The sequence below is a fragment of the Ostrea edulis genome, chromosome 2, assembly GCF_947568905.1.
Source record: "Ostrea edulis chromosome 2, xbOstEdul1.1, whole genome shotgun sequence".
Lineage (NCBI taxonomy): Eukaryota > Metazoa > Mollusca > Bivalvia > Ostreida > Ostreidae > Ostrea > Ostrea edulis.
Genome location: NC_079165.1, coordinates 22,009,628 through 22,027,100, shown reverse-complemented (window position 1 = coordinate 22,027,100; position 17,473 = coordinate 22,009,628). Strand labels below are relative to the sequence as shown.

The window sequence follows — 17,473 nt, the reverse complement described above, 5'->3', positions numbered from 1 at the left end:
AGGTAAGAAAAATAGTTTGAGACGCCATAGTCCAGGACATCGAATGATGCAACAATGACAAGAAGACCCCGGATGTTCAGAACTACATCGAGTACTAGTTCTAGTACGTCCAAGGTGGACGCAGTACTAACCACAAAATATCAATGAATGCATGAATGACAGAATTGTTTAATGCATCGACATTAACCTCACCTGTCTAAAACTGATACAGAGGGGCCCTCATGTTTTGAAAATGACAGAAACGAAGAAACATACATAAATATTTCCCATTTTCATATAGTAAATAATGTAAGTTTCTTGTTCCAATTCAAATGATCTAAGCTTCGTGACTAAACTCACCTCGTCTGACCATATCGCCCTTGAAATGTTGAAAAATGGACTATACAAATTATCCCGTTATGGATGAGCGTTCATCGCCACAGGACGGACAAATTATCATTTTGGACATGTTGAGCGAGATGCTTCCGGCGACGCTTCGTTAACCTTATGCATGTATATTCAAGCAATTAAACACAAAGAAAGCGAGAAAGATCAATTAAACGGATCAGTTGTTCTGTGTTTATAAAGTGTTCAGAAGATTCTCAATCAGCATGCTGTGCATGGGAATACCTCCTATTCCCATGTACAGCATGCTGATTGAGAATTACGTGCGAGAGCAACCATTAATAAGATTCCTCTGGTATTTTTCATGAAGTACAAAATTTGCATATACGGAGATCTTGACTGGGTGTGTTACAGTTGTATGTATGCACTTAAGTACGTACTTATATACAGATTCACATGCATAAATGTGCACGTTGAAATCATCAGAAAGAAATAAGTAAGGGGAGTCTATTCAAGCTTTCATGTATATGCAGTCAGAGCTGACGGGGGAAAAGAGTGAAGAGAGGAAATAGGGGGAAAAAATGGAAGAGAAAGGAGAGATAGAGAAAAAGGAAGGAAGGAGGGGAAAATAAAACCGTTTTCATCCCTACCCTAGTACATGTTCATATACTTGTATACTTACCCTTTCTATTAATATCATTTTGTTTGTTAGCCTTGGTGGAAACTCCATTGCGCTCTTTTCGTTCTTCAGTAATATCCATGATGATAAACTGCACACCTAACTATCCACTAAACTATTTAAAACGGTACTGCACACCTAACTATCCACTAAACTATTTAAAACGGTCGATCAGAAGTAATGACGATGCAGAATTTCTTTTTCAAATTTGAGACCGAATCTAATAGCCCTGTATCACAAATTACTCCTTCAAAATGCAGAAGACTAGCACATAGAAACACCTCACATTCCCTAATTACACCTTAACAAAATACTTATCTTAGGCGCAAATTATAGGTCTTCTACAAATCTTTGTATTATCGTGTGAAGACACCCTGGGGCGGCTGAAGAAGAGCCGATAGGTTTCCTGTTGTACTGAAATATATCGATGGCAACACCAACTACTGCGCTTTAGTTCCGGAAATTTGGCAGATTTCTTATCAATATCCAATTCTCACAACATAAGTAAAACGCAAGGTTAAGTGTGAATGGGTTGGAGGGATGTCTATCCCAAGCGAAGACTAAAAGAATCAAAGAGAACGAAGCTCGTTATTAATACACTCACATGCTTAAATGAAGCTCACATTGGTTTAGATTAATCTTAGGAACGTTCGCAAGCTCCGTCAGTCATTCATCACGTTACGTGATTCCAGACAAACAACAACAGAGGTAACAATGTATGAACTTTGTAAGGGTCACACTTATGTTGCACAGTTATTGAGTAGGGGCTTACATCTGTAACAACACCTTGGCGACTTATCCCCATAACGTTCAGCATAAGCGTCAAGTTGTATGACGTCCATATATGTCTACAGACAGAATTCATCAGTTATATATTCACTTCAAAAATTTCAAGATGTTATCAATACAATAGAAACGAATCGACCATTACTTTTCAAAAAGAAAGTTACAAACCTTTCCGCATTTTATAAATCCTGCGATATTGGAAGTTTTAAAGAAGACCGTTGTCTCTTCAATGTCAAGTTTTGATATGCTAGCAGGTCACCTTTAGAAAAGAGCTGAATATATACAAACGCGAATTTGAAATTAGAAAGTGATGTATGCTAATATTAATTTCCAGGTGTATTCAGTGCAGATTAAAATGTCGTTCTGTTCACTATGGAATATTATGATGTCTGTGCACATACATGTTGGCATTCGTAGATACAAAATAGAATTTATCTACATAAACTTTCAAGAACTTTATTTAAACATGATTAGTGGCAACACATACAAAATAGAATTTCTCTAAAATAAACTTCCAATTTTTTTTAAAATCGAAAACATCATTACTAGTAATGCATTACATACACGGGTTGTTTTAATGACCTTAGGCAATTTCATACTAAATTTAAGACTCCTTAAAACCAACGATTAAAAAACCTTACATTCCCCGAACAATACGAATGGAGGATAAATTGCAGGTTGTAGGATGTACCCGGTATACCCTAGGGTCTCTCTTCTCCACAAAATAAACAGTCAAGCTCTGTATCAACGCCGTCGTCAACTGCACTCCACGAACACTTTCATATCATGATAAACAACATACACGCAACGCAAAGAATATGCGTGTGTATGACAACACATGGGGTTCATGATTATCAGAAGTACAATACAGGGTTTTGGATACATTAGTGTTCAGAGTGGTACAGACCATGACGTGTTTATTGGGGGAGAGGGGGGGGGGGTAATGAATATAATTCCTAATGTATGGCTGAAAAACTTGGATGGTTTGGGTTCATGTGGGAAAAGTATTTCAGTCTCGCAAAACAGTTAACAATGTAACTTGCAGTTGATGATAATAGTTTGGAACTGCTCAGAAACAAATGACCAATTTGTTACCGCTGCATACAACCGAGCATTCCTGGGAAATCGATGTAGGACGAAGGCGACTGTGTCTTGTGCGAGTGATCACAAATTTTCTATTTGAATTTACTATACAATTCAAGCTGTATAAGACAAAGCACACGATAAATGATTCAAACAATATCAAACGCACTGTTATCAATTTGTGTTGCGAATCATCTAGTGAATCAAAGTTCATTATTTATGCGGAGAGATCTGTTCACATCGCCTGATCATTTACTGCTGCATTGTAAACAAGGTCACGTGATCAGAGAATCTGGAAACCAAAACATTAGTTTCTGGGACGGCTTGATCGATTTTCTGCGATACACAAACTCCGATAGTGACACAATTTATCTTGAAACGCTTCAACAAAAAACACACTGAAATCGATACATTAAACAGAAAAGTAAACAGAAGGCTCTTTGCATCTGAGAACTCCATAATGAGTTGTCGATTAACGCCATTGTTTCTGATGTTAACGTTATGCCAAGCTCATGATTAGACAATTTCAATCTTAGTAATGGTCCACTCATCTAGAAAATTGCTACACCAGTGTCTGTCATTATTGCATAGATAAAAGCAGTTCTGAATTGGATACTTCCATTCTCTTCTAAGGCTGCATCAAATTCTACATTATCTACATTTTCTCTTGCAGCAAAACAAATTGCAGTTCATATTGCTTTCACATAAATGTTCTATTTTGCAATAGTGGCTATCAAACAGTACTTTAGTTTCAGTACGTAATAATTATTCATTCTTCTTTCACAGACTTTCAAAATGCTCCCCAGTAAACACAAATCATTAATCAGCAGAAAATCTTGAATGTTTCAGTGGGATGTAAATGAACATTGACTCCTAAATCTACCTTGTTAAAGAGTAGGCTTGATGTTTGTGGACAAGACATTTCAAGAGTCGGGAAATGGTGAAACTTTCTGTCTGTACATGTTAGCTGTCTCTTGGAGATGAATGGTCAATGTGACCACGCATCTTTCAGAGACACTGAAATGGTGGGTTTGTAGGTACAAGGCTATATAATTTGTAAATGTACTCTTTGACTCATAGTAAAATAGGATACATTGATTTTGGCGATGAATGGACTCGGAAGAGACAATACACAATGCAAAGAGGATTAAGCTGCCTTCACACCGACCTCCGGCATATACATGCATAGACTACTGGATCTAAAGCTACTTTGAATTCGTACGTACCCTCATCCATTGTCACCGACAAACCGAAAAAGTTAGGTCTGCATTACTACACCGTTAGTACGATATTAGTACCTCCTCACTCTACAACCTGTTCCTACACTGATCAAAGATTCAATGACCAATTTTGACCAAAAAATAATTCTTGTTAATTCTGTGCTATATTATAGCTGAACTTGTTAAGAAGATTATATCAATCTGCACGAGAATCTCTGCTAATGCAGTGCTGGCTATTTCAACAAGAGCTCTTCAGTCTGTAAAGACAATGGAGACAAAAGTTGTCTTGCTATCTTTGTGCCTTTGGGAAAATATCATCAACGATCCACTGTTGTAATAGCAGAATTAGCGCAGGCAGCTACAAAAATCAATCGAGACTTACTCTTTACTCGTTCGGCTTCATTGCTTTCCTAAATATTCTTACCACATACCGCGACGAGAGCGAATCACTCAACATCCATTTTATAAATATTAAATTGTTAGCACTAGGTAAAAAAAATCAAAGGAGGCAGATCTAAAGTGATTTGATGCTGATTGTTTCACCATAGTGACAACTTAACTTGGAAACCAGGATCAATGACAACACACTTGAACTTCAGTTCTATAGAACTTGTAACTGTAACATGCGTGCACGTGTATATTGCAAACTGCATGCAGTGTATGGACAAAACAAAACATGCATGTGGCCACAACATTCATGCATAGTTTGTGTGTTCATACAATAATCCCACAGAATTTCGAAGTTTTTCAATGGGGAATTTGTAAACTATATAAACATGAAGAAAATAGAAGACGAAAAATAAAAATAATCTATTTTTTGCAAACTTTGTATTCCAACTCTTACCGTTCATTAATTGCATCGCGTTTCATTTACAGACCACAAATAGAAAAAAAGAAATCTGCATCTCACGAATAAAAATCTAATATTGAGAACACTACAGAGATGAGAGCGAAGTTCAGTGTAAATCTTGAGAACCGGAATAGAACACACAGCAGGGGTTATCAGAAGGAAAAACACCCCCCGAAATATGCAGCTGAGGAGTTCTGTATCCTTAGTTGTTTTGACATCTGACCTGCCAGTGTAGGATTTATCCTTACTACTTGTAGAGTTAGCAGCGGGGGTGGGAGGTCTGGAGAAGTTTGGCCTACTTTGTTAAAGCTTATATCTTACACTGAAGCAGATTCAGTGGCATAAACCAATCATTCGTTGATAACTGTTACAATTATCATTTCATGTGAATTATCACGTAATGATTCACAAATGTCAAACTAGAATAACTAGAATATGGTTTTACAGTACTATTTTCAACTTTGTTGTATAGGCTTGAAAGATCAAAATGTTTAATGATCCGTTCTCTACAACCTTGTACTAGCAAACATTACAATGGATTACAAGATCAGCTCAACAGCATAAAATATCACTATGTACTTTTTGGTGATGAGCTTTCAAGCATTTGTTAGATTTCAGACTTTTGGTCTGAAGTACCTCATTAGTGGTCAAGTATACAGTGAGATGATCTTGTAATAGTTTGCGCATTAGCTTTGACGGGTCAATATAGCTTTAGCGGGTCAATATAGCTTTGGCGGGTCAATAAAGCAAGTGTAGCAAAAAAAGTGTAAAATTACAAAAAACCCAAAACAAAATCGTGAAAATACGTACAGCCATCAGACATGGAAATCCAGACTGAAAAAACCGATTAAAAGATTGTTTAAAATATATGTGCTAATCTTTCAAGGAACAAGAAGATACGAGTCTATAGTGAAAATTCGATAAATGCATTGGCATCTTGTTTTCATTTTCAATAAAACCTGACTTAATTTTAAAAAATCACAATTAAATTCAATTCATCGCTCCATCAAACTGCAGTAACCCTGAGCTTCTAGTTCGGTTTCTGATTTGTCATCGATCGGAACGTCAGGACGTTTTAATTAATGCACTTACCAAAATACATGTACAACACGACGACGCGGAAACGTACAGATGGTACATTAGCTGTCGATTGCATTATTACCGACAATATGTAAAAAACCTAAAACAAACTATGGACCCTATCTAAATTCTCCAGGAGGAAAGAATGAAAAAATCAATATATCTCTTTCACAAGGGGCTTAATAACTTCCATAACGATATATTCATTTCGTAATTAATGATTTCAGTTCATTGGCTGTGTGCATGATTATCCAAAAAACGCTTAAATACATTTTGATGTCGTGCAATAGCCTAAATGTGGAATTTTGCTAAATGTCAAATGTAAATAATTTATCTACAAAAATCAGAGCGATGACAACTGCTTTTAATATGCTCTCCTGATCATTAGTGGCATTAGTGTATATCACATGTCAACAAATTCTCCGTAAACAGCCATCGCAGTTAACGACAGGATCCGACACGTGCAGAAAAAATAGAGATTCTCGTTGAAATGCCTACTAACAAAATATTACTTATAGAATTACAAACAAACTCTAAGTAGCAAGGGGCACTTTATGCCACTCGCCTAAGCCCGAAGATGAAGAGATAAATATATAGTAATGACATTAGACGATTTTCTAAGGAAGCAGACGGCACTATCGTCTTCTGGCGGCGAATTCTCTGTAAAACATCATACCTCTGATCGACTGTTTTTATTGAAATGTTGTCAAAATCCTCGCATTATCTTAAAAATTGACTAAAGGATGAAAAACAGATTCAAACAAGCATTTTGGTTTAGGAATAGAACATTTTAACAATTAACAAGTTATCCTAGGTCAGTTTCTTCGTGATGTTAATTAAGGACACTAATCACTGTTAATGCTCATGTTGAGAGGAAATCAAGAGGACGGCACCGGTATCTTCTATCTTTTTATCTATGTTCGACTTCAGGGCACATCTTCCGGCCAGTTACACGGTTTGATCTTGAATAAACACCCACCACAGTTGATGGCAAACGTATACACGCCCCAATATTATTTACCGACGCATAAAATAATTCATAAGCTTGTACAGTACGTACAACTACACACGTTAGTAAATACACGCACAACAACAAACAATTCTTATAACATTTTCCGGTCCAAAGATTTAAGTAGTAGTGAAATTCTTGACAAATTCAATTAGGTTATTTTGACAAAACACAACCATATTGCCTTGTGAATAATGACTAATTAAAGATTTATCGTGCGATCAAACATCTTTTGATACAAGTATTCAATTACATTGTCCTTAAATAGACATAACAAAGGGATAGGGTTTTAACAGAGGCCTGACTGAGGACATTTAATTCAGGTTTCTAGAATCGTGCCTCGAGAATTTAACACTTGTGTACTATGTTTACAACTCTTTCCTAACTATCGATATCCATCAACCCGGGACTATACCGCTGATTACTTCGACACCTATAAATATATCATACCTCTGATCGACTATATATATATATATATATATATATATATATATATATACATTTCTGTTACAATAACCAACGATCACGAAAGCGGACAAGGTGTCACGAAATACCTTCTTTCACATTGCCTTGGGGCTCCTCTTCTCGGAGATCCTTGGATGCTTCCACTCGTTCATCTTCAGACAGTAACTCTCCATTTTCCTGCTCAGCTCTCATCGACTCCCAGGGACCCTCCTGTTCCATTTTCCAAACTTAGCACCTTATCCTACTCGTCCTTGATATTTTGTTTACAAACAAATGATTATAATTGCGTGCAAAAATAGTTCAGTTTGCATATGCAATGCATATATTCTACGCCTGGGAACTAGCTTAAATTCCTCTCCTCACATTTTCCTCGGCTCATTGCAGTGCAACAGGCGCTAGTATTCTTTTAAACAAAGCCGATAATTCTAAATATTCAACGTCGAATGAACACGGAGCAAATATATAAATAATACATCAGTTTTAAAACACAGCATATATACAGCTTTGTAGGATTCCTGAGCGCGGGAGCTGAGCCAGACCACTACATGTTCCAACTTCACTTGCAGCAACGGAATAAAATCCAATACACAGTTTTATTCAAAATACTGAAATTCCCACTGGAGCAGAAACTTGCAATGATTGACACCAGCACTAGGTTTATTGACCCGATCCGGTTCGCCGATTTTCCTAATATACATACGTACACATTATGAGCGTGGATTTTTCTGCGGTTTCCAGAATACCCGGATGCTGGTTTCCTAGCCTTAGAAGAACCCGATTCCCCAAGACTGCCTCAGCTGTACACTTTGCAAGCAGACGATATAAACTACAATATCTCCCGATTTGACGGAATCCCGTGGGGAAACAATGGCTAAATGGTTGTATGGATTTTCACTAGCTTATACCGCCGGTCGCCATTAAATTAATCAATTAATAAAGCAAAATCATTTCTTTTACTTCCGCACCAGACGAATACTGGTGTGTATTACGGTGGTAAAGATATCAATGTTTTTAAATTCTGTCTTGTAATTTGACTGCCCCTAGACATAAACCATGTCATCTTGAACATGTTCGTCAAGTTGTTGAACAATATCTTGTCTTTTCTTATCGGGTTTATGTCAATAGTTTTTTGTAACATAGTCTGGCTTCATTTTTCATATGACAAAGTAGGAAAGAAAAAAAATAAATAAACAGGTCGTGACGTAAGCAAAGAGTGACTCTTTGAAGAAAATACAAAAAAGGGGAAAGAAAAAGTACATAGTAACCAAATCTTCAAAGAGTCCTTTCCCTATTTAATTTCAACTGCAAAGACACCTGTGTGTATTACATAATCCCATAGATAACACGTGGTTTATGAATTTCATTTGCATAATGTGAATTAAAGTTCAACACACAACTCTCTTTTTTTGCGTACATTTCTGCAATTATTGTCTGCTACATGTCTTGTAAGTTTCACTGAATTTATCATCATTTGTAAACCACAATTAACCATCCCTTTAGATAAAACCTCTCTAAATAATTTTCAACATCTGCATTAAAGGGATTTTCACAGAGTACTTAATTCCAGATCAAACTTTGTTACTATTTCTTTAAATTCCCTTGAATCGCATGCAGAAGTTTGTGACACAAAACGTCAAGTCGAAATGTGGCTCCTATAAATCATAGGAACCCAACTTGTCTGCAACCATAATGCTTATTACTTAATACCGGGGACAGTCATTTCATTTACATATTGCTGTCTGAATGTCACTCTGTGGACCACAAAGACGCTTCCATTAACGGCATGATAACCTTAATTAGAGACCAATTGAAAGCGCTGAATTTGCTTTGTACCGTCTGACCTGCAGTGTACACGGTTTCAGCGAAACAATAGTTACATATGTCAGGCAATCTACATCAAGTCTGGTAGGACATGCATTTGAGTTTTGTTAAAGATAAATTAGTATGAATATTCCCCCTACTGAGGATACCAGACATTTTAAAAGTACATACATGTACAATTAGAATTTTATACATTAATTTTGATACTAAAGTTTCAAAGTGGCAAGTGTTACATTAGGTATTGATATCATTAACTGGAATTACACATACAAAGATATGCTTAGGATGGTAAACTTCCATATAATTATTATCCAACCACTGCATTTTAATGAATTCGTCAGCATAGATATTGATGAAATGAACACAATATTGATCATGATCAACAAAACGTTTGACATAACCTGTGAAGATATATATATATATATATATATATATATATATATATATGTATTGAACAGGCACAAACGGAGCTCATTAACAATTGATCAAACGTGCATAAATGATACACTGGCGACCAAATATGAATATTTACCAGGGTATTTGTATATGTTAAGGTACACTTACCAAGTAGAGGTTGACCATCTAGACATCTTTAGAAAAACAACAAAGACTTGAGATGGATTCGTACATGTAACAACTGGGGCATTTGTTCAAATAACTGAAGATATAGGCGGTGACATATGGTCCATTAAAAGTGAAAAAAGAACTTAGCAAAGAGCTGACAAGGTCAAAAGGACGTGAGGCAGTGTCGACTTGTTACACTGACGAAGAAAGAAACACGTGACACGAGGAGCATTTAGCTCAGCTGTAGAAGAACTAAATATGAAGAAGAAAGATACAACAGAAACGCCAATTAAAATAATTTAGGAAATATATGACTTGTAGATGTATCAACACACAAACAGCTTCTCCGTAGATACACGGGTGAAAGAAACCCGTAAAATAGAAACAGACTTCGTTTACAAGAACATGAAAGGCATAGAAGAGTGCAGTAACAGGAATATAGAATATTGCTGATAATCCGCTTCATCATGTTGGTGTATTAATATAAGACATGTGTTCTATAGAATCAAAATGACAAAGCCCCCACCAGCAGTCTATGTAAATAGCATGTAGAGGAATACGTTTTTTTTTTTAATTTTGTTCCGAAGTTCTCAAGTATAACACTTTATCCTTTATTGCTGGCTCACGACTCATACTTAATCCATGGTTTGTAGATAGCTTTATCCGCAATTTGTAGCTGGCTTTATCCGTGGTCTGTAGCTACATGTAGCTTTATCCGTGGTTTGTAGCAAGATTTATCCGTGGTTTGTAGCTATAGATAGCTTTATCCGTGGTTTGTAGCAAGATTTATCCGTGGTTTGTAGCTACATGTAGCTTTATCCGTGGTTTGTAGCTAGCTTTATCCGTGGTTTGTAGCTAGCTTAGGTATCACACTTCATCCGTGGTTTGTAGCTAGCTTAGGTATCACACTTTATCCGTGGTTTGTAGCTAGCTTAGGTTTCACACTTTATCCGTGGTTTGTAGCTGGCTTAGGTATCACACTTTATCCGTGGTTTGTAGCTAGCTTAGGTTTCACACTTTATCCGTGGTTTGTAGCAAGCTTACGTATCACACTTTATCCGTGGTTTGTAGCTAGCATTATCCGTGGTTTGTAGCTAGCTTAGGTTTCACACTTTATCCGTGGTTTGTAGCTAGCTTAGGTATCACACTTTATCCGTGGTTTGTAGCTAGCTTAGGTTTCACACTTTATCCGTGGTTTGTAGCTAGCTTAGGTTTCATACTTTATCCGTGAGTTGTAGCTGGGTTTTGCACATACAATACCTGGTATCGCCTCATTCAGAACTGGTTTATCCCATAAAGGAATGGTAACTCCACATTTTCCAATAAAATACATATAGATTGATGAGTAGAGAAAGTATGAGATATGAACGATGTGTGAAATCTATTTAATTCGCAGTCAATATATATTATTTTCTTGATATACACCAGTAGTAAAACAAAACATATAATTTCTAAACTACTACTGGGTAAATCACTTATTTCAGTTATTGAATTCACGATTCTAAGGTGAATCGCTATAATTCAGAATTCTAAGAATCGTATTGCTATTTTCAACCAGTGATCATTGTGAGCTTTCATTTAATATGCCTCGACCTTCTATCCCTCGAAGCATAGATAGCATTACTTGTTGATATTAAATGTCCTATAGTGATTTTCTACTATGATCTCATCTGAAACCTGACCGTCCCCTCAATGTTAAACATCTGACTTTAGAAGTATTAGAATCGGAATATAAATGACCCCTTCGTGCAGAAAGCGGTGCAAGTCGGTAGATAGCTAATACATGTATATAGCTAATACATGTATATAGCTAAAGTTTATTGTTGTTTGTATGTCCGATTCTAGAAATAAAGATTATCATTATTTATATAAGGTTTCTTAACTAATATATGTAAAACTCGAGGCTGAAACTGTTGTACATACCAGCCACTCTAGAAACTATTGTACAAACCAGTCACTACAGAAACTATTGTATAAAACAGTCACCATAGAAACTATTGTAGAAACCAGTCACTATAAAAACTATTGTATAAAACAGTCACTATAAAAACTATTGTATAAAACAGTCACTATAGAAACTATTGTATAAAACAGTCACCATAGAAACTATTGTATAAAACAGTCACTATAGAAACTATTGTACAAAACAGTCACCATAGAAACTATTGTAGAAACCAGTCACTATAAAAACTATTGTATAAAACAGTCACCATAGAAACTATTGTAGAAACCAGTCACTATAGAAACTATTGTACAAATCAGTCATCATAGAAACTATTGTATAAAACAGTCACTATAGAAACTATTGTATAAACCAGTCACTATAGAAACTATTGTACAAATCAGTCACCATAGAAACTATTGTACAAATCAGTCACTATAAAAACTATTGTACAAAACAGTCACCATAGAAAATATTGTATAAAACAGTCACTATAGAAACTATTGTACAAATCAGTCACTATAGAAACTATTGTACAAAACAGTCACTATAGAAACTATTGTACAAAACAGTCACTATAGAAACTATTGTACAAAACAGTCACTATAGAAACTATTGTAAAAAACAGTCACCATAGAAACTATTGTACAAAACAGTCACCATAGAAACTATTGTATAAACCATTCACCATAGAAACTATTGTAGAAACCAGTCACTATAGAAACTATTGTACAAATCAGTCACCATAGAAACTATTGTATAAAACAGTCACTATAGAAACTATTGTACAATCCTGTCACTAAGAAACTTAACGGTACCAAAACAGCCAGCATATAGGAAATACTTAACAAATTTACCAGTCTAGGAAATATTGTACAAACTAGTTTGTAAAGGGAAAACTTTTCAAACCAGCCAGTAAGGAAAAGGATGATCCCCCCCCCCCCCCCGAATATTGCAAGGTGACCTTGGATTTTTTCAGAATGTCGTTGAAAATGAGAGACCGAACCATTGAGTGTAATATGAAGATTTCATTTGATAGCAGACAATGAGAGTTGGAATGTATGTGCTTGTCAATGACAAACACTGTGTAGGTGTGTACGGTCTACGATATATGTATAGTGTACATATATCATTATATACAATGTATATATATATATATATACATTGTACGTACATTATGTCATTTTCAAATAAAATGATAAAACTGTAAAATGTTACAGTTTTAACATGATTTAATAATTAAGAAATGCTATGTTCATCACTAACAATTCGCAATTTAAAAACCACACGATTAGATATGATATTAAGATAAGATCATCTTTATTCAAAGTTGGTTTAGTTTTTTTAAAAAAAAAATACGAGGTCTACTTAGCGTTCGTCCGACATGAGTTTAGCCCTCAATAATTATGTTCCTATTCGCAGATGTATAAACGATACATTCCGTTGAGGCACATAACAGGAAAACAAATTGCATAAAAGGAAGCTGATGACGCTTTTGTTCTAACAAAGCGATGAAGATTGAATATGCATTCAAAATTATGATAATCCGGTATGAAATATACATATCATACATTTGAATTTTATCTTTGTAGAAAGTGTTCGCATGGGACACATTACTTAGTGGATTACAAAATTGAGTTTTGTCTATACTGATACCAGATCTGTATGTAGAAATTATATATTTAAACTAGCTGCTGGTTGTTCAAATGCAACATGCCCCCGTTTGTCAAATTCAATGGACCTTTTAATCTGGCAACAGATTGAATAACAATTCAGAACACAGAAGTACAAAGCCTTTTGTTGAATTACTCGATTGTAAACTACTTACCATACCACAAGCGGTTCTTCATTATCAAGCTGCTAATCTGATTAACACATCCTGATATTAAACAAAATCGAAAGCAAGACCACAATCCCAAATCCAATATGCCTCTGTCCCCTTCACCATCAATGGAAGGATATTTAAACCGGGTAGACAAAATAGTACCTACATAAATATATCAATGCTATATTTCGTTCAGCATCGTTGCACACCGCCAAACACAAGAGTAACTCAATAGTGAACAGTCATTTAAACTTTATATCCATCAAGTGCTTTCTATATTTAAAAAAAAAAACCAGCGGAAGTACCTACATACGATAAAATGGAATCAGGCAATTATCGTTCCTTCTGGTCTGACGTGTATAAGATTAAAACATTTAAAACATGTACTAGTACTTCGACATAAGTTGAAACTTGAAGACGGATGTCGCAATCACGCGATTGTCTAAAACACTAGAAAATATAATGTGTGGTTTATCTTAGTTACAAACTTATAATTATGGGGAAATTATAATTCAGTTTTGACTTATGTACATACTGACACATTTACACACTATTTTTCTTCGAGTTTAAGTTCTAAGAATGAATTCCAGTGGGGACCCGGGTTAGAATAGGTCCCCAGTACCCCCTACTTGTCGTAAGAGGCGAATAAATGGGGCGGTACTTCGGATGAGATCGCAAAAAGAGAGGCCCAATATCACAGCAGGCAGGGGCGGATACAGGAATTGCGGTTACGGGGGGGGGGGGGGGGGGGGCGCCACTTTATGAGGCAGGGGGTCTGGGGGCCGCCTTTAGGTGGGAGCCCAGGGGGCTAAGCCCCCGGAAGCTCCTGGATTTTACAGGGCTTAAAATATGTCTCCTATTTAGTCTTTTGTACTATTTTCTATCATTTTTTATAAGGTGAAAATAATAAAATGACGCAAATATTAGGGCTTTTTGGAAAAACTTAAGTTATCCCATCAAAGTAATTCAAGAAATCAAAAGATTTTGTCATTTATTTCTCCGGGAGTGGAAGAAATTATTGCTTCTTATATCGTTTAATACATTTTTCTATACAAGATACCACGATTGACCTTTAATTTGAAAATTTTAGGGGGGGGGGGGGGCGCCGGCTGCGTCACCCCTTAAATCCGCCACTGGCAGGTGTAGCTCTATAAAGATCCCTCCCTGCACAAAGATTTACAGACCTCTGTTTTATGCGATATATGTCTCTGCTGGTATGTTGCACAATTTAGAAAGGATGCAAAACAGAGGGGGGAACCCCCCCAACCCCCCATCAGTAATTTATTCATTGTATGATTGAATGACTGGAAACATCGAAGCTGGTTACTAGAGCCAACGGAACGATATCTGGTCGGCCATTTACAGCTAGACTCCAACAAATACACGTAGTCGGAACAAGGTTTGTTTATTATATGAAGGGATGAAAACATCGAAACCAACTCTTAAAATCAATCATTTATAAATCGGGTTCGATGTTACTATAATTCAAAAATGTTTGATCAGTCACCCCCCCCCCTTTTTTTTTTTACGTTATAGCGCAAGATACTCAAAAGTAAGTAGAGAGGTCAGTTATAATTATCAATGGTATCAATATGGAAATTCACAATTTAATTATGGCTCGATGTTGGAAAAATTTGATAACATATTCACATCGAAGGCACGTGCAGGTCAGTGAATTTCCGAGATTGTTGGAGCTCAGCCAATCAGAAAGCACATTTTTTTCGATCATATAACAAACATGGCTATCTATAATTAGTGGTTAACCAAAACCTTTGAAATTAGTTTAAGAGATAAAACCCATACACTCAAAAGCAATATTCAACACAGACGTTACTGTATTATTCAATAAATTGATTTCAGCTATCATATTTAACTTTCATGAGATGAAGTTTTAAATTAACCCATGTATTTATTCCCCGAGTTTACAAATGGCGGAAGTATCATGAATTAGACTTGAATCATACACAAACAAATACCCTGCTGTATGCAAACAGCGGATCGTGAATTTATCGTGATTAGTTCGCTTACATGTAGTATCACCGATCAGATCGGGATCTTTGATTTGAATAAATATTAGTGTAAAATATGAAAAATTATGTCTTTGTGAATCTTTTATTTATTTTTAGAGAAATACTGCAAACTAAACAATTGAAGGTTGTTCTACTATATCTATTACTGTTATGATATTGTATAGAAGTGAAAATCACGGGTCTTTCGGATATGACCTTAAAAACGGAGGTCCCGTGTCGCGACAGGCGTTGACGCGTCAAAGAACCCTCACTGCTACGACTTTGAGCGCTAAGCATAGGTCTAAATTTGTGGCACTTCACCCAAAACTAGTGACTTCTCAATGCAAGTTACAAATTTTCGACGGGACGTAAAACAAACAAACGGTACAAGTACGTGCACCAGGGTTGTATTAAGTACTAGACCTGTGTTTGTTAACATATATTAACTCTACAACATGTTATTTCAACATTGCCTATAGTTTATATTAATTCAGTTTATATCGATACTTACATATGTGTTATAATTGTTTCAATACTACATGTAAATTGAAGCTTTCCTCTCTTTCCCTTTTCCTGTATAATGGTAATAACTGTGTATGATTTATTACATGTATAGCACTTAGAATTTTCACCTCTCACCAGGAACATAATGAAATCGAGATCAGAATAAGTTTTATTTTTTGGCTTGTTTCTCAATCTTTTATAATACATAGTTTGTAAACATGAATATTAACTTCCCTCTGAATAAAATATTTTTAATAACTAATCTAAATAATTAAGCACGTAACAGTACTACAACTCCAAACACAATATACATATCATGTTTGTTTAAATATACATATATCCACATCTTATTATATACTTTCGATTTCATTTCTTCTTTTTTCTTTAAAAGTTTGCAGGCATATATCACACAATATATGCCCGGAAACATCCCGGCCCGCAAACATTACGTCACAATCAGTACTCAAGTCGAAACTACAAATGACGACGCCGCTAATTTTCAAATTTTTCGTGTTTTTCATCTTTTACTCAGTTAAATTAATAAAGAAATTATAAAAGATAAAATTATTGTTAGTTTCTAAATGAAATTGAAAGTATATAATAAAAAGGTTATAGACTTTGTATGGGAAAAATGACGACCTCGTTTTTTGTCGCGTACGGACCTCGCAAGCTCGGTCCGCCTACGGGCCAAAAAACTCGGTCGTCATATTTTCCCATACAAAGTCTATAACCTCTAAGTATTGATTTCAACAAATAATGCGAGTACTCGGGATTTGAAAGGCGAAACTAAGAGATAACGATAATGCGCAGGTACTGGATTCCAGTACATGTACTACTATAATAGTAATTAATGATTTCCCGAATAGACTAATCAATCCTCTTTTTATAAGAGATTCACACTGTTCATGATAACCTTATAAGCTTGTGCTATCATTGGACATAAGAAGGGTTATAGCTTCATTTCAATGTTTTATTCATTGCATGCGAAGAATGAAATATTTCTTCAAAGACTGTAAACGGAAATGTCTCGTCAAAAACTATTTCCACCTTCTTGATTTGGACCTTGTCTAGAACATTTTTTCCCTCGTACACTTTATGTTCCTTAGTTTAATTCTCCAGGGATACTCTTCTGGGATATAAGGAGAATATTTACTTCACCAGTCATGGTTTTGTATATTTAAGAAATAAAGTTGATTTTTGTTTAAATACAAGAGGTTTGAACTACGAGCCTGCACCCCGGAATACTTCTTGAAGGGTGGTAACGTTAAGCGCTGCAGTTCATACTCTCAATTGAAGTTTATTTTCTACTTTC

General features: G+C 35.7%; 1 protein-coding gene across 8 annotated transcripts in view; it reads right to left on the bottom strand.

Annotated features, from left to right (window-relative positions):
- The window catches only part of LOC125682606 (neuronal membrane glycoprotein M6-b-like), a 36,142-nt gene that overhangs the window by 13,646 nt on the left and 5,023 nt on the right, over positions 1-17,473 (bottom strand). The window contains exons 1-2 of one of the 8 annotated variants that reach the window (XM_048923280.2): positions 7,586-12,770; positions 5,753-5,776 (exon numbers count right to left, since the gene is read on the bottom strand). The exons of 1 other annotated variant lie outside the window; for it this stretch is intronic. In XM_048923280.2, the coding sequence (XP_048779237.1) occupies positions 5,753-5,776; positions 7,586-7,715 (154 nt within the window). In that variant the 5' untranslated portion in view covers positions 7,716-12,770. Of the gene's footprint in view, positions 1-339; positions 928-1,006; positions 5,777-7,585; positions 12,771-13,651; positions 13,936-17,473 lie in introns of those variants that run through there. 6 more of the 8 variants (XM_056156410.1, XM_048923283.2, XM_048923286.2 and 3 more) reach the window with 6 other exon arrangements.